The following is a 23,450-nucleotide window of genomic DNA, read 5'->3' on the forward strand; positions in this document are numbered from 1 at the left end:
GGGGTAGAAGTTTTTTTTTTTTTTTTTTGACAACGTCCTTTTTACTTTGAAATGGTAATTTTAGGTGATTCTTTTTACTTTTCTCAAATCATTTGAAAACTTGTTATCAACTACTCGTTATATTCTTCGATGCTACAAAAAGTTGTAATTACTTCGTATATATTAAGCTTTAGTATAATAAATAACAATGACGTGTACAATGTGCAAAATATAGAAGATAGATCAGGTGCAGGGAATTTCATGATACATACGTGTACACGTATGCGCACGTACGCCCTATGATATAAATTTCAATGTTTTAAGTATACCTTCCATATAGTGCAGCATTGTTTTACAATTAGTGTGTCTGCATGTATGTATATTTAAACTTATATTTGCGCCCTTTTAATAATACCAACAACTTAGGTTGAAATTAATGCCTAATTACAAAGCAGGCCACCGATAGTGTGATTCTTACATTTATATACAGTCATACGTTCGCACATAAGGCGAGTTTACGTATAACTGAATATGTAACCATGATTTTAATATTTTAATATTGTACATATGTTAAATATATTATATGTATAATTAGAATCTATCATGTAAGAAATGCAAATCGAACTTTATAATTGTACAAATCCGTTACGTTTTACTTGCGTTTAATACTGTAATTAGAACTTTTCATTACATACCATTTTTATTATTCTAGTCACTATTATCCTACTTACCTAAAAATCTTCACGTTTCTCTATTTGTATCGTTGTGAATTAATCACTATCCATTGCGGCAGATTCTTTAACCAAACTTTCCTTCAAATCAGATTCGTCTACATAATTATATTTTAAATTCTTCTCTTCTGCAGATTTTATGCACTGAAACGAATTAATAGCACACAATTGTAGAAATCAAGTTTTCATACATATCATAGAAAATTGGCTTTTGAAAAGTTATATTTGATTTAATGCAAAAGAAGAACAAGATCTCTTTACTTAATATTACCGCCGCGAGTAAAATATTGTCATAAATATATAGATATACGTCAAATACTATGTATATACAGATATACGATACTGAAAGTCAAAATTTTATTTAAAAAAGAAAAACGAAATTACTACTAATGAATGTATAGATCTAGATGTATGATGAAGATATAATAAGGCATGTAAAATTAGCTAACACACACACACAAAATACTCAACAAAAATAAACTATTCCTTACTTCTTCGATACGTATTCTAGGTGCCATTATCTGTTCGGGATAATGCCAAGGCTTATAATTTGGATTATTAAGTAATTTCCAGCTTGGGTAACCCACAGAAGCTTTATGTAATCTTTTTACCATCTACAAAGTATAGCTTCATAAGCAAATATTACATTTGTTTGATACTTAATATTGTTATAATATTCTTCACAAAATATCTCACTTTAGGAGCAAATATTTGTGTAACTTTATTAACGAGCCACACAGGTAATTTGCCATGTGGGTCTGTGTGCGATACATAACCCAACTCAGAACCGTCTCCATTGCGCGAAGGCCTTACAATATATCCTTAAATATAACAATACTTTTGAATATATGAAAGAGTAAGTATAATGTACAATATTATGTGTGTACACACAAGCACACGCACACGCACACGCGCGCGCACACGCACGCACGCACACACGCACGCACACACGCACGCACACACGCACGCACACACACACGCACACACACACGCACGCACACACACACGCACGCACGCACGCACACACACACACACACACACACACACACTGAGTCGACAAGGCACAATAAATATATATTTATGCATACATAGAGGACGCATTTCAACTTGCTTCCTAATATTTTACCTGTGAGGTAAGATGTTGCTCGTACGAAATGTTTCCTAGGCGGATAATCTTTATGATAAACGGAATGATTCAATATCAACTGCTCTATTCCAGTATCTAACCAAGATCGTTGTAGGACAAAGTCTCTATTTTTTAATGGGGATGGACATGCCACTAAAATTTGTACAAATTTGTACGGTAAAGCATATATGTATTGTAATAAAGCAAGATACCCGATAATAAAATAAAAACTCAGATTCATAAATAACGCGAAATACTTACTGGAATAATATCCAATATCATTGTTTGGATTAAAAAATCCTATGTCTTTTGATTCAATCATATGAGTGTCCCAAATTTTTCTATATTCAGGATCATGTAAAACGTCGTACAGTGTTTCTGGTGAAACATCGGGGAAACGCGTTCTGATCTGTATCATTAAAATAGTGTCTACAATAAGACTTTAAGATTTAAAAAATTGATTAATCAGTCTAAAATAAGAAAAATAATCAAGTATGATTGATTAATCTTTTAAATCTTAAATTCTCATTGTAGACACTACTTAAGTGATTCAATCTCGCTGGAAGCAAAATTCATTTCATGATAAAAAACTTACTTTCACCATTTTAAAACTAATTCCTGGGACGGATTTTGTCCAAACAGATAGATCAGGCTTGTTATAATCTAATTTCCAGTTGTTATTATCGTCATACAGCTGCTTCAATTTTTCAAAATCTTTATCTTCTGCAATTTTGACAACGCCAATATCCATTGTAACAAAGCAGTCTATATAAAAACAAAACCATAAATAGTATCTATAGATATACTACACACACACACACACATACACATATTTATATTTATTTCTTTCTTTCTAAAAAAATTACACCTTTTCCTCCCTTTAAAATTATTACAAAAGTTTCTCTCTCTCTCTCTCTCTCTCTCTCTCTCTCACCTGGTATTCGTTACAAGCTTGTCAGCTAACTCGAGAACAATACTATCATTTTTTTTTATTTATTCAATTTTTATATCTGTAAATGTATGCACGACCTTGGATATTGTTTAAAGTCTAGAAGAATATACTTGGGACATATAACAATTCTTTTTATATTCCATCTGCAAGAAAAAATGATTTTTATAGTATATTACATAGGACAGAGATAAAGATTTGACGCAAAAGAAAAAGAAGGAAAGAGAAAAAAAGAAAAAGAGAGAGCAAGAATGCACATACATGCATGCTTTTACTGTAGTCCACAACTTTCTCATTCGTGGCCTGAAACGAGTCAATAACAATCAAGTCATATTACACATCCGGTTTAAAAAGCTCGTTATCATAGGTGTTAAAGATTCGAAGTAATTGAATCTTGAGAAGGTTCTCGAGCATATCCCAATGGTGATCATGCCTTACTTTCAAGTGACACGTAGTACGAGCTAAACGTGTCACTGACGACATCGGGTACGGATGATGCAAACGAACTTGTATGTCTCGATAACCACGGTAACATCCTTTTGGACAACGTTGGACTTTTTATGCTCGATGCCCGTTTTGGGATACCTAGGTGGAATATATAAATGTGACCGTTTTACCGTTGTTTAACTTGTTTACTCGGTGCCTTTGGTGGCTGTAAAAACGGTAACGATAGCTGCATACTTCGTTATCGTGTGCCATCAGATCACGACGATAATTTCGGATTCGTTGTCAGATCGACTATCATCGTTGTGACTTTCAAGATTTTTGGCACGTTTGGCACACGTCAAATTCGATCGCGAGTCGGCTTATCATCGACAGCTGATCGTGAGCTGATTCAGCCGATTCAGCTGACGAAGAGCCCGCGGTGGCCGCGGTATGCATTATCATGCATTATGCAATGCAATCTCCCTATTAGAGACTCGCCACTCTCTCGCCTACTTGCAGTGAACTCTGATTGGCTTGTACAAATCGCAGGACACAGTTGTGCTCCAGAAGCCAGCCAATACCCTATTTTGATTGATATTGTGCGATCCATACGGCATACCTGCTGATATCCCCAGCCAATCAGAGCCTGACCGGCGTGCTGACTGGGCCAGTGTCAGTAATGAGTTGGCGAGTCTCTTCTTATATAGGCTCATGTCTATGCGTTCTGCCCTAGGTTACAAGGTTATGTTGTTTTACACGAAAAATTCAATTCAATAATGAATATTATGTACAATATCAACCGTGTCACATCACGCGTAAGTTTACAAGTTATTAAATAAGCGTGCTTTCCATTTAGTGACACAAGTATCGTTCTTTCCGTGTTACTCATTGAATAATAAAGCCAAGAAAAGAAGAATAAATTGACGTTTGTGTTGACACTGTCGACTTGTGTCACACTAATTGTAAATTTGTAAATGGAAAGCATCCTAAGCAAACGGGGGGGATCCGGGGGATAAAGAAAGTATATAATGACAACACACACAAAAATAATGCTTCAGCTCAAACCGTTTGTGCTTACGAGAGATGTGTCGGTAAGTTGTTATAGGCGGAAAGATGATTTCCAAGATTTGATTCATCCAGAAGGTCGGGAACCCGGCATTCCACGTTATGTGGAACGTGAAGGAGAAAATGCAAATCTCAAAAGAGCACGGTATCGTTCAAAATTTTCTTTAAAAATAACGAATAATCAATTTCACCGTTAATCAAAAGTATTGACATACTTTTTTCCAAGGTCTTGTCTGCGTGTGTGTGTGTATATATATACAATATATTATATATAATATCGTATCTTTTACAATCTGTAAAATAATCAAGTACAATTGTAACATAGTTAAATTGAGTTTTAATCATAACTTTGTCAATTAATATCATCATTTATGCGGACATTGATCTATCAGTTTGCAAATAAAATTTTTCATTATATTTGCAATTATATATGTGTGCGATAGGATTTATTGTATTCATTATCATTTTAGATTGACATATCAATCTCGTAAACGTGGGATGTTGGAGAATGGTCTGCTTCTTAGTATTTTCGCAAACAAATATTTGAATACGTTTGATGATAAACAATTAAGATTATATGATCAACTTATAAATTTACCATCCAATGATTGGGACATATTCTACTGGGCGACTGGTGTTAAACCAACTCCACCTGAATTTGATAATGAAGTGATGGACTTGTTGAAAAAACATATTCAAAATGAAGATCGACAAGCTAGGATAATGCAACCAGATCTGTAAATAATATATATTACGTAGCAAAAATAGAATATTACAGAACATGTAGCAATATAATAATCTGATATAAACTTACATATTATGATGCATTAAAAAATTGAAAGCATTATCAACAAATCTTAAGTTATTGCTTATATATTCATTTTAATTGATTGATCAGACAATGATAGAGTCTGATATTTAATTTGTGTGCAAATAATGATTAACGAAATCTCATTTGTCTCAAAAAATGTTTTATTACAAAAAGTTTTATTTCACATACGTGTCTGGTGACTACTTAGAATACAATATGATATAATTTTGCAATGTTCATCAAATTGTTTCACACATTCGGTAAAATGAAATGATGACTAAAACGCCATATAGAGAATTTCAGATGCCACATATGTATCCTAAGATACGTACAGGGATTGTGTTTACATTGTGTGCACATTGCAAATATCGTAGCGTAAATAAATTATTATGAACGGAAAAAAACAATTGATTAAGCAATGTTCATGTATCTGTTAGGATTTGCCAGATATTGTTTTGTTTGACTGAAACTTGCAAGTCCTACTACCTTTTTTGTAGTTGTGTTACATTTTGTTGAACTTTTCGATGAACCTCTCGACGAACCTTTTCCCCTCCATGCACTGTAAATGAGCGAATATAAAAATATATAGTCCTATATAAAATCTATGTGTGTGGTTAATATGTTCTTAATAAAATATATACGCATGCGCGCGCGTTTTTTACGAGCATATAACCGTCATGTTTGCATTCGCGCGTTGTGTACGTGTGTCAAGAGAGATGACACGCACGCACGCACGCACTTTTTACATTACCTAGAGCCACCCCGTTTATATTTTTTATTAGTACTGTTAGATCTATTGCTGATCTTTCGTTTCTTGCCACGATTGCTAGTAGTACTACTACTGTAAGAGTAATTGGAATTATCGTCATCCCAGGTATTATCATTATCATCACTATTCTGTTCTTCATTATTTTCATTTAACAATACTAGAAGAAAAAAAATGGAATAATCAATAATAAGATAATATAAAAGACTTAATATCATCAGATTCTCTATCATATGCGACTATCATACCAGTTTTTTCTGCCGCGTATTTCTGCGTAATGCTTAAAAGAGCTTTGCCATATTTAACAAAGTTAGCTTTAGTGACGTGTGGTATTTGTAGCATAGTTTCCTCAGTTTCTGGTAAACGCTGGCTCATAGCTCTGACAGCTACCATATTCATAATAGAAGAAGCAGAAACATCCAATGCACCGGCGATTCCCCTTATTATCGTCATTAACTCGGTATAGCAACGATCTTGCAATTCTTTTATAATACCATCGACTTGCTTTGTAACTGTTGAAACTGTAGCCACACCACTTGTAGATTTATTCGATTGTCGCGTTGGGATTTGTATCTATTTAGGAAAATACATAAAACAAGATGATACAACACATAATGTAAAACTAAAAACAAAAATTAAGATTAATCCTATATGTATGTTCTAACATGAATATTATTATATCTAAGATATTCAAGATACTAACTGTAAACTTATTTGATTATACATTTTGCATTTTGGGTATTCTATTAAAGAATAAATACCTTTACATCTTTTTTTGTCATAAGTTCACTCGCTTTTGGTCCAATTTTTACGTATGCACAAGCAATTTCATTATTAATATACATATTTTCTTGTAAATACTCTTGCAATACCATATGATGCAAAAGGCGTTCTATGTCACTTTTATTCCACGATTTACCGCGACCATATAAAGGATGTTTTGTAAGACCTGTAAAAAGAATTATTTAGGTGTATTTTATTTTATATTATATAAATATTAGTTTATTTTTATTATTATGTACACAAAATGAGCATAAACCTGATTCTCTAATCTTTTTCAGATCACTACCCTTAAATATATCTGTCAAGAATACTAATGTAAGTTTGCATTTTTTTGTATTGTTAATATCTCGTACAGCTTTCATAATCTCTTTTGCGTCTTCAGTAACGTCCAACATAGTAATCTCGCCCTAAAATTATTAATTAGTAATTACTAATTTCATTTAGATAGCTTTTTGCTGTAATAATTATTTACCTAATCTAATATGACATACCTTGCATCTACAATTATCACACGCAGTTACTTTATTCGAGATACATTGCTGCCTATCAAATATCTCTCCAAAATAATTAAGCTGTAGTGATCTACGGCAATCTGTAGTATTTTCACAAAATGCTACCATTTTAAATAAATTATCCATGTGTGTACTAATGACTTGTGGATTTGGATTATCCAATTCAATCATTTTTCTGATTCTGTGCATATCTGCATAATGATAAAATAGAATGCAATCTGCTATTTCACCATCACGACCAGCGCGACCACTTTCTTGATAATAGCCTTCTATGGACTTTGGTAAGGCTGCATGTATTACAAAGCGCACGTTGGGTTTATCAATGCCCATTCCAAAGGCTATAGTCGCGCATATAACATGTACCTAAAAAATGTGTATACATGAGAAAATTATCGTAAATATATAGTATATATAATTATAGTAAAAATATTAAAATGCACACACATAAATATTAATACGTATCTACACGTACGCACACGTATTAATATTTTATACTTTTATAATTACATTCCATGATATAATTATTATATTGTACGTGCGTGCAAATATATGTATCGTTTGTTGTGTATACATATTAAGTATAATAAATATACCTCATCGGAAATCCATTTTCCTTGACAGGTGCTTCTTTGACCATCTGTGAGTCCTGCATGATAACTCAAAGCTTTAATACCATTTTTCTTCATATGTGCAGCGTAATCATCGCAATCCTTGCGCGATAAGCAATATACGATTCCGCAAGTATTTTTAAATTTTGTCATTATCATAGCCACAACTTCATCAGAACAATTTTTTCCTTTCTTCGATATTATACTGTATCTCAAATTAGGTCTATTGAAACTTGACATAAACCTAAAAAAATATAGCATTGATTTATTAAGATAGAATACACAAGCAAATCAAAATTGTGTGTGGGTCTCAACATACCATTTTGGATTAGTCAGACCCAATTGATGCAAAATATCTGTTCTAACACGCGGTGTAGCTGTTGCAGTCAAGGCCATTGTTGGCACTTTGGGATAATTGTTCCTCAGACATCTTAATCTTTTATAATCTGGTCTAAAATCATGACCCCATTGACTAACGCAATGGGCTTCGTCAATAACGAATCTTGCCAACAATTCTCTCTCGTACAAAATACTCAGAGTATTGCATAATTTTTGCGAGGCAGAGATTTTCTCTGGTGTTACATATAATATTTTGAGAGCAGGTTCTTTTTTAGAAAGTTCCCTATATATTGCTTCTGCTTGATTATCTGTTATGGAACTGGATAAATGAGTCGCAGGAATCTGTAAATTTAAAACCAAGAACTATAGAATATATTATACTATAATATACTATCGAATACGCTTCTGTAATGTGTATTCTTTTTCTTCTGTTTCTTTGCATATTCTTTTCATTATGTATTTTTATATTACGTTATTTCTCTCTCGCACGCACGCACGCATCATGCGTATCTAATATATAATAATAGTTTCTCTTACATCAAGTGAAGTAAGTTTTTGTACTTGGTCTAAAATAAGACTTTTCAATGGTGAGATAACGACCGTTAATCCAATACTTAAAAGGGCAGGCAATTGATAACAAAGGGATTTTCCACCTCCAGTCGGCATTAAAACGAAGCAATCAAATCCCAAAAGTGTTGCATTAATAGCTTGCAATTGATTTGGCCTAAAAGTATATAAACCAAATCTCTGCCGAAATATCTAAAAAAAATTAAGAAGCAATTAATGTGCAATATTATATTTTCACCACTGGTGTAACATGTAATCCGATTGTGTATAAATTATTGCATAATAACATTATATTTTCCTAAAAAATAAAAATTACTAAATACTTCATGTACCTTTAACATTTCTTGTGAATGTGAATATGTTAAACCATCAAATTCTCCACTAACACCATCATTTTTATAATTACCAGTAAATTTTCCATATTCGACGTTATCTTTTTCAAATTTTGATTTTGCTTCATCATCAGTGTGCTTTCTGTTTTGTGCCATATTATTCTGTGGCCAATCTATAAATAGAATTGAAGTAAGTATTATTTATCATACTTAACATCTTATCGTACATTATTATCAACATAATATGTAATAAAATGTGAAAGAAATTGTGTGCGTGCGTGTGTGTGCAAAACTCATACCTGTCAAATCATCACTTATATCTATATTACAATTTTCTCCCAAAGGTGGAAATTGTTCCAACTCTTGTGTCAAGGTTCCAACTTTTGTAGTACATTTTTGACGAGTGCCTATAAAATACTTTCTCATTAGGAGACTTTCTAAATAGAAAAAATTAATAATTTGTTACAAGTACTTGCCGTACTTTTATTTGTATTAATCTTGTTATTTGGACTACCTAAGATAACATCTCTTTGCTCATTCATAAATATTTTTTTTTCATTACATAATGACGTTTGAATACTGTCATTAAACGAATCCCTCCGAACGAAGACACAATCAGAATCCACTGAAGAATTCATTGTCTTTGATATATGTTGATCCTTTTCCCACATTTCTGCTATTGTTTTAGAAACTTGAGTGCCTAATACTGTTTTGACAGGTCTTTTCAATTGAAAAGTACTCTTCTTATTATTTGGAGCTGTAATTTCAGGTGACTTAACTGTTGACACAGGTTCCATCCTATTGGATGTTATATCGTACTCCTTTACTCCATTTGTTGTATATGAATCCATTACATTTGATAAAGTTTGACAAAAGTCTGTCGTTTTAGATACCGAGATACATGATGCATCAAAATTGTCATAATCATTTGTTAAGAGGCTCTCAAACATGCACGAAATTGGTGTTTCAATTGATTTTGATGATGCAGATCCAGGTGTTTCTGGAGACTCGGATACATTCTTTTCATCTTCTTTTTCTAATTTGGATAACTTGGTTTGTACTAAACGTAATTTAGCTTTTATATGTCGATGTAAACCTTGCAACTTTTTGAAAGAATCTGTGTCAAATTTTGGAAATTGTTCCAGTACTGGTAATGGAATTAACTCGAGCGCGATACAAAATTTGTCAAGAATTTCAAGTTGAAGTTCCTTTAAATCTTGACGCCTTTCAAGCAACTTGTCTTTTGTAATCTAAATATAATAGTGAGAAAAGGATATATATATATATATATATATATATAAGTACTTTGAATACTTAATATAGGCACACAAAATATCAAATCAAAAAAACTTACAGGTATTGTGGACATTACAGGTTTCTGTTGAATGAATTCAATCCATGAACCCAACTGTTTATTTAATCCTAAATCTTTCAGATTCAATCTAATATCAGGACCAATCCAATGTTTTCTCGCTAATCTGCTGCCATTATACTTTAAGCTAGGGCTATCTATATCAGAATCTGAAATTGTAGTATTTTCCTCTTGTTTATTGGATACTGTATTACATTTTTTAGGTGTCCATAAATGCTTATCTTCTGTATTTTTAGGCATTTTATCATTGTCGTCGTGAAGTTTTTCATTATTTTTCTCCAACACAGTTGCACTATTAGAAAGAAAATATTCACTGTTCCATTTAGTGTAATGATCAGTTTGTGAAACGACAACTTGCCTTTTCTCGTCTTCTTCTTCTATTTCTGTTTTATTTGGATATTCATTTAAATGCAAACATTTTCTAACACCTTTCTTATCTTCCTCGCTGTCAGAAGATTCAGAAATAACACGAGTTTTCACATAATCGCTATTCTCTTGCAATAGGTTTGAAAATTTTGATTCTTTTTCAGTCCTCTCTTTTTTCTCTGTTGGATTTTTACGATACGAGTTCATTGTAGAGCAAACTGTATTTAATCGTGTTTTAAATGGACTGGTTTTAAATGAGTCTGAACTGTCTGAATTATCCTGCAGTTTAAAATATTTAAATCAAGTTGTTTTGTAATAGATTATTAATGTTTTGTATAAATAATATTACAATATAAATTTTGCATAATTTTTATAAAATACATGAGCATTAATTGAAGATAACACTACAGTTTTATCAAATAGTATTGTAATCTTACAAGATTTATTATCGTGTCTATTGTTACTGAGTCTCCAGCTATCCTCCTTTGTTTATTAAAACACGAATGATTTGATAATTTTATATTTAAATCAGCTTCCTCTTCTGTCATTAATTTTGATGTACTAAAAAATATTCAATTACTCTGTAATTTAACTTTCAAAAGGATTATAAACTAGGTATATGCATTATATCAATCACAAAAATTGAAATATATTGAGATTTGTTTCTTATATTTCTACAAAATAAATTTGTCCTACCTAGTCTGCAGAATATTTTTATTCGTTGTCTTTGCCAAAAATCCCACTATCGTAGATTGATTATTCTTTTGACTAAGCCCCGTCTTTTTTGACATCGTTGGCTTAAGTTTTAGATAGCTACAAATGACTGATAAGCAGTTTGATAAAGTGTCTTATTCAATTCGAACACTTTGCTATTGAAATAATTATCCTTAGAACTCGTATACACGCTTAAACTTTTCAATTACATACACTGAGCCGTGAGCATTATAATTAAGGTTAAGGTAGAGTATACACACAATACATACAACACCTTCTCACGTATGCATACCATATGTATGTGTACATACGTACGTACGTACGTACGTACGTAACATACATACTGATTGGGCTGCGTTCAGAAACTTCGCCCGGATGCATCTAGATAACATTTTATCCTTGTTTAACATTCGGTAAATAAAGCCCGTAACAGACTAAAGATTGAGATTGAGATTAAATTTAACCAATTAGAAGGAAGGAAACCAATCTCAAATTTAATGAACTTTGTTTTGATTGATCAAATTCCATTCCAATCTCAATCTCAATTCTCAAGTCTGATACGGGCTTAAGGGTGCGTTCCCACCTTTGAGTATATAGTTAGAGAGAAGCATGAGAGCGGCGTTTTTCGTAACACCGGTAAAAGTTTTGACCTCTCCCATACACTAGCGCCAATTGTTTCCACTTTTGAGATGGAACTACGTGCACAGCCATTGTTAATATTGTCATTGGTTGTGTATGTACCAACGACATATATAATAGACCGAGCATTCCTATGCTTTTGATGTGGAGGAGGTGAAGCCGAAAGTTGGCAGAATACGACTGAGAGAGATAGTGCGATTTGAGGGGAATGCTCTCTCTTTTATCTTACTGTAAGATGACGCTGGTGTCAATTGACAGCTGTTGACATCGGCCATCTTACCAATCTTACTATAAGATAAAATGAGACAGCATTCCCCGCAAATGCTATCTCTCTCAGTCGTATTCTGCCAACTTTCGGCTTCATGCTGTGGACAGAATGCTCGGTCTATATATATATGTCGTTGGTATGTATATACGTAGTTCCATCTCAAAAGTGGAAGCAATTGGCGCTAGTGTACGGAGAGGTCAAAACTTTTACCGGTGTTACGAAAAACGCCGGGATGGTCGCTCTCATGCTTCTCTCTGGCAGCCCTGGCAGGAGCCAATAATAAAATAATAACAAAAAGAAATGTGACGTTACACGTGTGCATATAAAAATCGAATAATTGTTAACGATTATGTGATGACGTATGTTACGTGGGTTAACCACAACCGTACAATTGCTAACCTTACATGACAACGCACAGCGAATGTTTTAAAAAACTTATGCATTTATATCTCGAAGACAATTACCAAAACAGTTTGACAAAGCAGACAAGTATTTAAAATTTATGTACGTAGATAAATTACATGTACTCTGATGGAGAATGTCATCCTTAAAGCGGAATTGCTTTATTATGCACAGATGCACATCGGCTGTATTTCGCAATTTTCTCCAATTGACTATATCAATTGACCTACACTCGCTTATCAGTATATTATCGCGGCCTGTAATATATTGTAATACGGACATATATCGGATCTCCTTTAGTTGCCGTTAAACATTTGTGAAGATTAGGTGTTGTGTTTTTTTTTATATTACTTTTGTGTATTCTTGTATATATGTAATATTTGTTCAATAATATTTCATTCATCTGTGGTGTAGCAAAATTGCCAATAGAAATGCATTATGTATATCTAATTTATATCCTTAAAAATAAATTTAAATAAGTCTCTTTTTACAAGTCTATCCAAATTTTATCCGCACTTTATATAGTCTTTATTATTTAATTCAAGTAATATTTCAATAAGAAGCTTATATTCTCTATAAAATAGCATTAAGCTATGAACATATGTGAGGAACATCTTAATATTACGATAGATGAAAATGAAATTATTGCTGGTGCCAAAGATATTATTAAGAGAATTCGACCATCCTGGCCTTGGCAACAATTGCATTTCAAGGTAATACATACTCGTCACTCTTTTTTTTATAATGTAAAAGCGACGACAACTATAATTGATTTAAAATTTAATCACATATATTGTATCTATTGTTTCCCATTTGCAAAGTAGGTCATCTATTTACAGCGCTCATTAAGATATCAATCATATAATTTATCTACTGATAATTTTTTTTTATATTTACTTTTATCTCTACTTTTATCGATATGCAATACAATTTCAATTCCTCTCATAGAATCTATCAGAATTTTTCATGTCTTCATACATATCTAAATATATTTTCATTTTATTTGATTTATTCACTCTTTTGTAAATTTGGAACAATTGGTTAGGATGGTTTTTAATCATCAATTTTGTTAATAAATAATAAGGAATACAAATATAGATAGCCTTTCAGTCTTAGCCTTTTCTTATATACACAACATATTTATACAATTTTAAATATTGATGTAAATAATAGAAATGTTTTTGTAATTATTGAATGGTATGTAAACCAGTTCAAAACAATTGTGAAAAAAGTTTTTCTTATATTTCAGGTATTTACCGATGGAAGAACAAATAAGTTAATAGGAGTATGGTACTCAGGGCATTATACAGATATGATCCTGATAAGAATTTATGGCAATAATTCGGATTTATTGATCGACCGAAAAAGCGAAATAAGAAATATCCGGGTAAAAATTTTTTTCGATTTTAGACATCACAGACATTCTATTCATATTTCAATATGTAACTAGCTGTAATTTAGCTGTTATGATTTATATACATTTATTTTTTATCAATGTGCACATACACATAGCCATTATATGATATAATAGACAAAGAAATATAAGCAAATTCCAATTTTAAGTGTAACGATAACTAATATGTATCGAATAAATATTTTTGTATAGATATTGAACAAGGCTGGCTATACTCATTGCATTTATGCTACATTTAACAATGGGTTTGCCTATGAATTTCTGGAAGGTGAAACTTTGACCACTGAAACAGTCAGGAACACGAAAGTATACCCATTAATTGCAAAACGTATGGCTGAAATGCATAATCTTGAGCCTGAAAATGAGTCTGTGTCAAAAGAAGCTTTTATTTGGGAAAAGACAAAGAAATTTATGCAAATTATGCCCAAAACATTTTCCGATGCCCTCAAACAAGCAAAGTAAGCGATCAGAGATAGCGATTTTCCAGAATATTATCTAATTGTAAGATATATCAAAATAGTTGTAACAATTTTTATTTTAAGGTTTGAAAGATTGATACCATCCCATGTAATATTGGACAAAGAATATAAAATGTTAAAAAGTACACTTTCCAAAGTGAATAGTCCCATAGTATTCGCTCACAATGATCTTCTACTAGGAAATATATTGTACAATAAAAAACAGGAGAATGTCGTCTTTATCGATTATGAATACACTGCATTCAACTATCAAGCGTTTGATATAGTTAACCACTTTACAGAATTCGCCGGTAATAACGCATTTAATGCTTCAAAAATTTTAGCTTAGAAAACATACTTTACATGTATTTTTGCGTGTGTGCGCATGCATGCGCGCGCGCGCGCGCATGTGTGTGGGTGTATGCATCCTTTTATTGTATATAAACTCCAACAACTAAGTATATTAAAGTTTTAAACGCCTTGTATTTAAGGTTTTGACGAGCCGGATTATTCTCTGTATCCGGATCCAAATTTCCAAAAATTATGGTTGAAAGAATATTTGCAAGTGTACAATGGAATGACTAATGTATCCGAGAAAGATGTTGGCAAATTATACTGGCAAGTTATGAAATTTACTCCCTTGCCACATTTTTTCTGGGGTTGTTGGGCTCTCATTCAGAGCGAACATTCACACATTGATTTTGATTTTTTGGAGTAAGTGCTTAAGTGCTAGTGGATAAAAAAAATATTTACATTATTGATGTAAAAATTAATTAATGATAGTAGAAGGTAATAACAGTAAAAATAAAATAATGGCAATAATATTCTACAACTAATAATATCTTTATATGATATAATTATTAGAGAGTTATGAAAACAAAATATTTTGGACAATTATTATAATGAATAATTATTTCACATGATTTTTCAGATATGCTGCAATACGTTTCAATGAATATTTTAAATGGAAGGAAGAAATTTCTAAGCTGAAAACAGAATATAACGAATGAAACAAAATGACTTATAAAAAAACCGTGCAAATGAATAATACGACATTTTTGGATACATTAATTTTCATTGAAATATTTTGTATATAACACGAGACGCGTGTCATAACTTATTGATGCTAAAGAGGATGCTCCAGACCGAACCGCGTCTCTTTAATCTCTTTAATTTCTTTATGCGAGCCAGCGATATATATACACCGGCAATTTTATATTGCTATGCATAATATAATATGTATATTGTAATATTTATATGTTACATAAGTGATATTAATAATCAAATATGGCCACTATATTTTATTGATATTGGAATGTGTAATATATGTGTATAAATAAATTAATCTTTATGAGCGTAATAGAACGAGATTATATAAGTTTTATTAATTTTTGGTTAAATAAGTTTTCTTTTTTGTTAAACAGTTTATTTTGTTTTTGTGATACGTACATACATACAAGAGAGCAGAGAAACCTGAGAGAACATGACAGCCTTTTACCTGTTATCGGCATCGCAAAATGCCCAGCCTTGTGTGTAGTGTGTACTAACGCCCTTTGAGAAGTCGTAGTAAACTACATAGCAAAATCCACTTTTCTGCACCACGGGTATACAATTTGCAGTGGTGTTCGTGCTAAATCCTGCACTTTTCGAGACTGCAGTTGGGGTTTTATTCTTGAAAAATTTCACATACAAAAATACAGAAATTTACTTTCGAATACGTAATTTTTCGAGAATAAAGCTCCAGCAGAAAAGTGGATTTTAGCACAGACACGCACCACAAATTGTATGTATACCCACAGTGCAGAAAAGTAGATGTCGTTATGTAGTTTACATCCACTTCTTCAGAGGATGTTAGTGCGCAAGGGCATTTTGCGGTAACAAGAAAAAAAGCTGTCACGATCTCTCTCAAGAGTTATCTGTTAGGAATTCAAGCTGATTCAAGTTTCTCTCTCTCTCTCTCTCTCTCTCTCTCTCTCTCTCTCTCTCTCTCTTTCCCGCTCGCTCGCACATTCGCATTTCGCACAGTGCAACATATTAATCGCTCGCAAAACGACCGTTTTCCGAAACGAATACGAACGATCGCATGACGATAATAGCAACTCACGTTGCGCCACTCGCCGTTCGTTTTCTTGTTCTTTGCCGTGCATGTCTCTTTCGGAAGAACATACTTAATGTTGAACGGTTTGCCAAGTTGAAAGAAATAACTGCTTCGACAATCTGCTTAATCTGATCGCAAACGACATATATGATCCATATACAAACCTCGATGCTCCTTCTTTGTTGATAGACAACGTCTCACAATAATAGTCATCGTTTTATTGACAGGGTTGCGGATTTTGAGAGAGAGAGAGAGAGAGAGAGAGAGAGAGCGCAGCCGAATCAAATTGATCGAAACTGTACCTGTGCAACGCAACCAAGTGCGTAGTTGGCGATCTCGTACGCTGGATCGCATATTTTTGACTTCTCCATCTGCTTTAATCGATCGTTTGCCGATCGCTGAAAGATGCATGTCACCTGCAAGTGCCTGAACGTATCCATCAAGTCCAGGAGCGCCGAATTACAGCGAGTTAACGTCGAATTGACTGACGTGGAGCGTGCCGATGCCTTTTTTCGCGAGGTGAATAAAAGCTTTTCTTATTCTGTCTTTCTTTTTCCTATGAAAAATCCACGATCTGAATATAATTGAATTTTCGAGAATAAAAAAAGAAAAGTGCCCTCGATCACATCATTGTGCCATCCGTCTCATCCTCTTCCTCTCACCACGCATCTGTTTTACTGCAAAGTTAAAACCGGTATGAATTTTATAATTGGAATTTTATCTTTTTATATAGAGACGTAGTAAAGACGTGAGAAAATGCATCTCTTCTTCTACCGATTTCTATGAATAAATCTCAATTTGACATACCTACTAACTCGTTGCAATTATATCGATTCCATGTTTTTTTTTGCAGTGTGACAAATATCACTTAAAGTGTCATACCTTGCAACCGTCGCGTTTCGTACATTATTCAATGCATGCTGGCTCATCTTCGAGCACGCTTTTTTATACTTTCCTCGATTTTTCTAAATTAAATTCCTCTTTATTTCCTCTAGTGCTCTATTTGCGTGGAATTAACAATGGACGAGTATTGATTGACATCTGTTTAGAGGCTATACATTGATTCTTTTGATATTTTGACAAAATAATATCTGCAAGAGTGTTACACTGTCATAGTTAATTGTACTTGTATAAAAGTAATTAAGATATGTGTAGAACAAGCATACATTTTTTTAATAATTTCGTCAACATTATTTATGTATAATTGTAACAAACGATATCATCTTTGACAGGATCTGGCGAGTGTACCAGAATTGGAAAAGATTACTAAAGAACAACCTGGTTTAATGGAGAAAAGAAATGTCGGATCTTGGATTGTACACCGTTGCTGCAATTGCTCAATGTATACTCATGCGGTCCATAGGGAATATGGTGCTGCTTTAGTCCTTATTAATAACAATATTCTTGTGAGTCAAACAAAAGAGATATTTATTTATGTATTAGTTACATAATCCTCCAGAAGGCAATGGTCTTGATCAAAATTATCTCTTTGCATTTGCTATGTGCATAATTTGTCTTACTTGATGTGCTTTTCCTATATTCTTGTTGTTGATATATAATAAACTAATGAATCAATGGTATGTATACATTGCCTTTCCAAAGATGTTTGTCAAATATTACTTCATATAATTTATGCGCAAAATAGTTTATCTGACACAAGCAGCTGATTTTCAAGTCAAGAACGACTCTGCATATGATATTAATTACAGATCAACATTTGTTTTTACATTAATTACATAAAAGAAAACGTCAGATACATTCATGTTGGACTTGTTAACTTCTAAATAATCTCGTTTAATAAAATGAAATGATTATGTTGTTATAGTTATCTCCTGAGGAAATAAACAAATTAAAAGCCAATCCGGATTATAGTCCGGTGTTTAGAGTAGTAATTAATCATAGTTTGGAAGATCTCGATGATTACCTGCAACAGCCTAAATTTTCTGGTAAGTTAATGTGTGTATAATATTTTTAACATGTAGTTTCAGTTTTGTCGTTTTTCAAAATAATTCGTTTATGTATGTGTATTGTGGATGCCTATATGTTTTCATTGTTACATTAATTTTTTTTTATTTATCTAGTTTCACAGTTACCTAACACGGTTCAAGTGGCTCTAGATGGATTACAACAACAGCTACAGGAAGCTGTACAACGTCAAACAATGGCAATCGAAGATAAAATACGTGTGTTTACTGCTGAGCAGCATCAATTGTTGGAACAATTTCGTGAAAGAGCACACAACGAACATAGACTGTTATCAAAGTATGATCTTGCAATATGTATATGTACATGAAATTCCTATTATAATAATTTCAACTCTTCTTTTTTTCATTATTAGACTAGTATGTAAAGGAGAAGAGACAAATACAGCAACCAGTAATATAGAAACTCCACCAACAACTCCTGACGGCTTTAAAAGTACCTTGACTATCTCTGCAGCTAATACAAAGAATTCAAAATCCAATATAATATCCAATGATACAAAAGTATCTAGTGGCCCAAACATTAAACATGAGACAACCGTCAGACACTCTTCTAAAAGCACCATTAATGTAAGTTACTTTTGCTCCATTAAAGTTTTTCCAAGCAGAGAGAAAAAGAGGGATATCAAGACTGTGTTACAATTACATAACATTAATAATTATTATTAATTTTGGATAATAAACATTACAGAATAAAAGCTCGAGAAAAAGAGATCAATTGTACATTTGTACTAAGGAATCAAGTAGCTTTGATACAGAAGTATTGTTTCCTTTTGAAGAAATGGAGAATACAGACGCAACCAGCCAACAACTTCTATACTCTTCGGAAGATACCGATGGATCTGATATGGATGGTATAACGTATTATATTGGTATTGCAATGTTTTGTTTAGATCCAAGTCTGTCTAATATCGTAATTTATTCAGATTCGAGTCAAAATGAAGAGATTCATATGTCAAGAGGTCAACGGGATGGTCACTCTACGTTAGCTAAATCATTACCTGTCGTCGTGCCTGTTTTTCCTTCCATAGTTCATCGTGCAGTACAAGACCAAGATGATGACCAGGTAAACATGATTTTTCATTTTTACAGTATACTGTATTACAAGTAAAATCTTCATTCATTTTTGAGTTTTTATGCCTATTCGATTCAAAAAAAAATATATATATATAATATATATTAGTATTTTCATTCTTAAGTAAACTTGCGTGTGTATTATATATATATATAAAATTTCAGTTGCCAACCGAACCGCACAACATTCGAGCTTCGATGAAAGCCTTAGCTAAAAGCGTCAATAGTGATACGGTATTTGGAGATTTACCACGTCCAAGATTTTCTACGCAGATCTGATTTATCAAGATGACAGAAATTTACTCATTTCTTAATTTTTTGATACAATATATTATAGTCCCTATCATCTGTCATTTGTCTTTCATACAAAAATTACAAGAGATTTATGTATACTTGTAATAAATATGGCCGGTTTTGCAGAGAAGTGTATACAATACCCTGTTTATTTTATTAAAAAACCGCTTCAAGTTTTAGCTATCTAAACTAAATGCTGTGCTTACAGATGTTGTGAAAACGATTGTTTAATAGAGAGATAAAAGAATGCACTAAATATTTACAGTTGACTTCCATTTTTTTGACGTCTACAAAAAGGTACCTAATACAATCATAGTCAATACAACAGATTCTTTATTTTATAATTAACTTATTCTGGTTGTTGTAAATACTGACGTAGTATACAACAGACTAATTTTTTTAACTATTTATTTAAAGATATAAAATTAATCTGACATATTGCAGCACAGTTCATTCAGGAGTAAATAACTATATTTTGCTACTAACATTACTTAGCTTACAAAATTTGTGTGTGTGTGTGTGTGTGTGTGAGCGCGTGCGTATTTGTGTAAGTATATTTTTTTTCATTTTATTAAAAATGAAAACATTGAAAAATGCAGAAGTAATGTCAATTATACATAAGTAAAAATCCCATCTTAAAATTGCCATGTTACCTGCGTTGAAGTCTCTTTTCCCCAATGTTTAAAAATTCATATCTTCCAGAAAAATAAAGATACAACTTCCTTCTGGACTCATCTTAAAGATGAATTATGTGACTATTTTTTAAAAAATCTTGATTTTATTTAATAATGGCTGATTCAATATGGCCGATTAAAACGTCATTTTTTTGAAAATTTATTTTTATCAAAAATTGTGAAAATTTGTTTAAATGTAATTTGGTATAAATGTTATTAAAAGATGTATGGGATTTAAATACGCAGCGCGCAAAGCACGTGTCTGTTATGTACTTGATAAAAATTATATAATTAATGTGCGATAAAAAAACAGCAAGTGTCAATATAACAAAGAAAAAAAATTCAAATCGTAATTTCTTATATAAAGATTAATGTCTAAAGCAAATCATTATTAAATATCTTTTATAATATCATATATTTTGTTATAAAATAACTGATATCTTTTTTGTAATAAATTTTTTTAATATACTGACTGAATTAATTAAATATTAATGCAGTTCTCTGTGCAGAAAAAACTTTTTATTGAATATGATATAGTCATATTCTACTTAATAATAATAATAATAATAAAATGAAAATCATATGTTCAAACATATATTATTGATTCAAGTTTACTTATCATAAGACATCTGTAAGGACATTATTATAGTTTTGTAGAATCAAAAATGTATTTCTCAACATTGTTTTCAATATCGAGTTTGCAGTATTGCATTGATTTCTATACCCTTTGTGAAATCAAGCCAATTTGATATTATTATATTATATATAATAATATGATATAAACGCGTGAAATTAGAAAATTCAATCATCTTGAACTAAGTTTTAATATACTCTACATATTGAAACAGATTTAAATCACATTTATTTTATTTGGAAATAATTTGATACAAAAAGATGAGGTGATTAACGAATTTAGTTTTTGAATATTAAATATGTAAATGTATGTTCAAAATTATGCAAAAATTTTCTATTTAACAGTTTTGTTGCACAAATGTGATATTGTGGTACAAGTTATCATTAATTTTTAGCTGCATTGCTTTTATAGACTCGACAAATTTGTGTTGTATTCTGGAAAAAAAATTAACTTTTAACTTTCACTTCTCAGTATTCTTGATAAATGATCATGTATGTATAGAGAGAATTTAGAGAATTTTTCGGTGCTATCAGTGGGCAAGGGTAGCTTTATTCTTTGTTGCAAGTTCTACTTGCGCAGTGGCTACGGTCTTCATGCCATCTTGTACAGCTGAAAGATTAGCTTTCCATGATACGAGTAAATCTCGCAGCTGCATCCATTGCGGTCGACCAAACGTTCTATGCATTGTGCTCGAAATTAATACTTTATGGCCAGCCTGATCCATGCGCGCTCTCACAAGTTTGGTTTTTAAAACTGGAACAAGTGTGTACGATCGAAACAATATTATTTATATCTCATAAAAATATTATACAAGATCACAGAACAGTCTATTAAGTAGCAACAAATTTGTTGAACATCTCGATAACTCAGTGAAAATATAATTTTACTAAGTCAGTACCAATTCATTTAATATATCCTGTTAAAAATCAGTTGCCACTTAAATAAACAATAGTGGAAACTATGTATCGTTTACACAGGATGTGTTATTCTGTTGTCATTTATCGCAAATAAAAATCTTGGAATAAAAATAGCTTACCATCAATTATGAAGCTTTCTACTTCAGATTCATCGATCTGCAATTCCTCTTGTATCGTATCAAAAGACATTTCTGGATTTGTTTCTGCAAGTTGCATAAAGGTCAGTAACCTCATCTTCTTCATGTTTTGTTCATGATTTAATCCTGCAGAAAAAAGTATATAAATTTTATTTCATTTGAATGTAAATTTCATATTTTATTATCTACACTAAGACTACTAACAAGGATACATACCAAGTTGATGCTCGACAAATTCTCTGTGATGTTGATAGAAATGTAAATATGCTGGCAATTTATCTTGTACAAATACAAGAAGTAAATCGTGTATCAGTTCGCCTTCTAAAAATCTTACAGGTTTCAAAGCCAAAAGCGGATCTAATAAAAATGTATTTGGATCCGCTAACGCAGCTAATATACAACGCTGTGCATCTTCTCTAGCCGCTGAAGCGTTCTCTGCTGTATAAGTTCCGAGCAATTCTACCATGACAGCTGCTGCTTGCTCTCTAAACCATTACACACAGATACTATGTATAATATCCAAATATTTGTATTTGAAATAATTTCAATATTAGAAAGTACAGAAAATGAAAGAGGATTACCCTTGTTTGCAGCTTAAAAGAACTTCATGCAACAAACGCAATAATTTTTGCATTTGTTCATTTGATGGAGGAAATGAAGCAAATTGTTGCTTCAATTGATCAATTCCACTATACACGGCTTTTACTTGATCAACATTGCGGGCTATTTGTACCAAATGATAATAAACATGGTATCTCATTGGTGAATCATCAGCAAGAGATTGGAATAAGAGCCATAAGCTACAAACATATATATAAATATCATGTTATATTAAAGAATAATACATTGTGTATTGATTTGATAAAAAAATTGACGATGTATTACGCTTTTAAGCAAACCAATCCAAGCTTGTATCCAGGTGCTTTTACCAGTTTCTCGCAGAACGCCAAAATTAAATTTTCAGCACGTTCTGTAGGTATCTGAAATAAAACATTGACAAAAATGAAAAGAAA

At 32.1% G+C, this 23,450-nt stretch overlaps 6 protein-coding genes across 24 annotated transcripts in view; 3 read left to right on the top strand and 3 right to left on the bottom strand.

Moving 5' to 3' along the window:
- Positions 1-3,708, bottom strand: part of LOC105459956 (PCTP-like protein) — a 5,572-nt gene extending 1,864 nt beyond the window's left edge. The window contains exons 1-9 of one of the 9 annotated variants that reach the window (XM_011706327.1): positions 3,467-3,707; positions 3,047-3,370; positions 2,771-2,931; positions 2,432-2,601; positions 2,098-2,245; positions 1,837-1,989; positions 1,407-1,531; positions 1,202-1,324; positions 39-854 (exon numbers count right to left, since the gene is read on the bottom strand). In XM_011706327.1, the coding sequence (XP_011704629.1) occupies positions 750-854; positions 1,202-1,324; positions 1,407-1,531; positions 1,837-1,989; positions 2,098-2,245; positions 2,432-2,587 (810 nt within the window). In that variant the 5' untranslated portion in view covers positions 2,588-2,601; positions 2,771-2,931; positions 3,047-3,370; positions 3,467-3,707 and the 3' untranslated portion in view covers positions 39-749. Of the gene's footprint in view, positions 1-38; positions 855-1,201; positions 1,325-1,406; positions 1,532-1,836; positions 1,990-2,097; positions 2,266-2,431; positions 2,602-2,770; positions 2,932-3,046 lie in introns of those variants that run through there. The other 8 variants (XM_011706330.1, XM_011706329.1, XM_011706328.1 and 5 more) reach the window with 8 other exon arrangements.
- A 168-nt stretch (positions 3,709-3,876) lies between these two features.
- LOC105459955 (succinate dehydrogenase assembly factor 2, mitochondrial-like) lies at positions 3,877-5,131 on the top strand. Its single transcript, XM_011706325.1, has 3 exons — positions 3,877-4,026; positions 4,270-4,421; positions 4,747-5,131. The coding sequence occupies exons 1-3, from the start codon at positions 3,988-3,990 to the stop codon at positions 5,015-5,017; spliced, it is 462 nt and encodes a 153-aa protein (XP_011704627.1). The 5' UTR covers positions 3,877-3,987; the 3' UTR covers positions 5,018-5,131.
- Positions 5,132-5,230: 99 nt separating this feature from the next.
- Positions 5,231-11,749, bottom strand: LOC105459962 (Bloom syndrome protein homolog). 3 transcript variants are annotated; one of them, XM_011706349.1, is made up of 16 exons: positions 11,429-11,749; positions 11,170-11,293; positions 10,725-11,011; positions 10,349-10,658; positions 9,476-10,244; positions 9,294-9,401; positions 8,995-9,167; positions 8,633-8,854; positions 8,076-8,437; positions 7,742-8,000; positions 7,128-7,511; positions 6,893-7,043; positions 6,615-6,802; positions 6,102-6,426; positions 5,839-6,013; positions 5,231-5,646 (listed from the first exon to the last, which is right to left on the bottom strand). In XM_011706349.1, exons 1-16 carry the CDS (start codon positions 11,521-11,523, stop codon positions 5,499-5,501), a joined length of 4,080 nt encoding a protein of 1,359 aa, XP_011704651.1. In that variant the 5' UTR covers positions 11,524-11,749; the 3' UTR covers positions 5,231-5,498. The 3 variants fall into 3 exon arrangements, with proteins under 3 accessions (XP_011704651.1, XP_011704650.1, XP_011704648.1); XM_011706348.1 differs by having other exon boundaries at positions 9,509-10,244; positions 10,349-11,011; XM_011706346.1 differs by having other exon boundaries at positions 10,349-11,011.
- Positions 11,750-12,530: 781 nt separating this feature from the next.
- Positions 12,531-15,695, top strand: LOC105459963 (ethanolamine kinase 1). Of its 5 annotated transcripts, none has more exons than XM_011706351.1 (7): positions 12,531-12,857; positions 12,930-13,468; positions 14,005-14,142; positions 14,362-14,627; positions 14,712-14,938; positions 15,119-15,341; positions 15,559-15,695. In XM_011706351.1, exons 2-7 carry the CDS (start codon positions 13,349-13,351, stop codon positions 15,635-15,637), a joined length of 1,053 nt encoding a protein of 350 aa, XP_011704653.1. In that variant the 5' UTR covers positions 12,531-12,857; positions 12,930-13,348; the 3' UTR covers positions 15,638-15,695. The 5 variants fall into 5 exon arrangements, with proteins under 5 accessions (XP_011704653.1, XP_011704654.1, XP_011704655.1 ...); XM_011706352.1 differs by having other exon boundaries at positions 13,301-13,468; XM_011706353.1 differs by having other exon boundaries at positions 13,340-13,468.
- A 764-nt stretch (positions 15,696-16,459) lies between these two features.
- Positions 16,460-20,215, top strand: LOC105459964. Of its 5 annotated transcripts, none has more exons than XM_011706356.1 (9): positions 16,460-16,746; positions 16,953-17,244; positions 17,958-18,131; positions 18,551-18,671; positions 18,807-18,987; positions 19,064-19,277; positions 19,399-19,561; positions 19,634-19,773; positions 19,947-20,215. In XM_011706356.1, exons 2-9 carry the CDS (start codon positions 17,131-17,133, stop codon positions 20,058-20,060), a joined length of 1,221 nt encoding a protein of 406 aa, XP_011704658.1. In that variant the 5' UTR covers positions 16,460-16,746; positions 16,953-17,130; the 3' UTR covers positions 20,061-20,215. The 5 variants fall into 5 exon arrangements, with proteins under 5 accessions (XP_011704658.1, XP_011704657.1, XP_011704660.1 ...); XM_011706358.1 differs by lacking the exon at positions 16,460-16,746 and adding an exon at positions 17,721-17,861 and having other exon boundaries at positions 17,155-17,244; XM_011706359.1 differs by lacking the exons at positions 16,460-16,746; positions 16,953-17,244 and adding exons at positions 17,360-17,419; positions 17,721-17,861.
- Positions 20,216-21,332: 1,117 nt separating this feature from the next.
- LOC105459965 (eukaryotic translation initiation factor 3 subunit M) overlaps positions 21,333-23,450 on the bottom strand; it is a 2,970-nt gene continuing 852 nt past the window's right edge. The window contains exons 3-7 of the mRNA XM_011706361.1: positions 23,323-23,417; positions 23,019-23,237; positions 22,654-22,922; positions 22,420-22,563; positions 21,333-22,136 (exon numbers count right to left, since the gene is read on the bottom strand). Coding sequence (XP_011704663.1) covers positions 21,913-22,136; positions 22,420-22,563; positions 22,654-22,922; positions 23,019-23,237; positions 23,323-23,417 — 951 coding nt within the window. The 3' untranslated portion in view covers positions 21,333-21,912. The remainder of the gene's footprint in view (positions 22,137-22,419; positions 22,564-22,653; positions 22,923-23,018; positions 23,238-23,322; positions 23,418-23,450) is intronic.

The sequence above is a fragment of the Wasmannia auropunctata genome, unplaced genomic scaffold (genome assembly GCF_000956235.1).
Source record: "Wasmannia auropunctata unplaced genomic scaffold, wasmannia.A_1.0 LD333486.1, whole genome shotgun sequence".
NCBI classification, from domain to species: domain Eukaryota; kingdom Metazoa; phylum Arthropoda; class Insecta; order Hymenoptera; family Formicidae; genus Wasmannia; species Wasmannia auropunctata.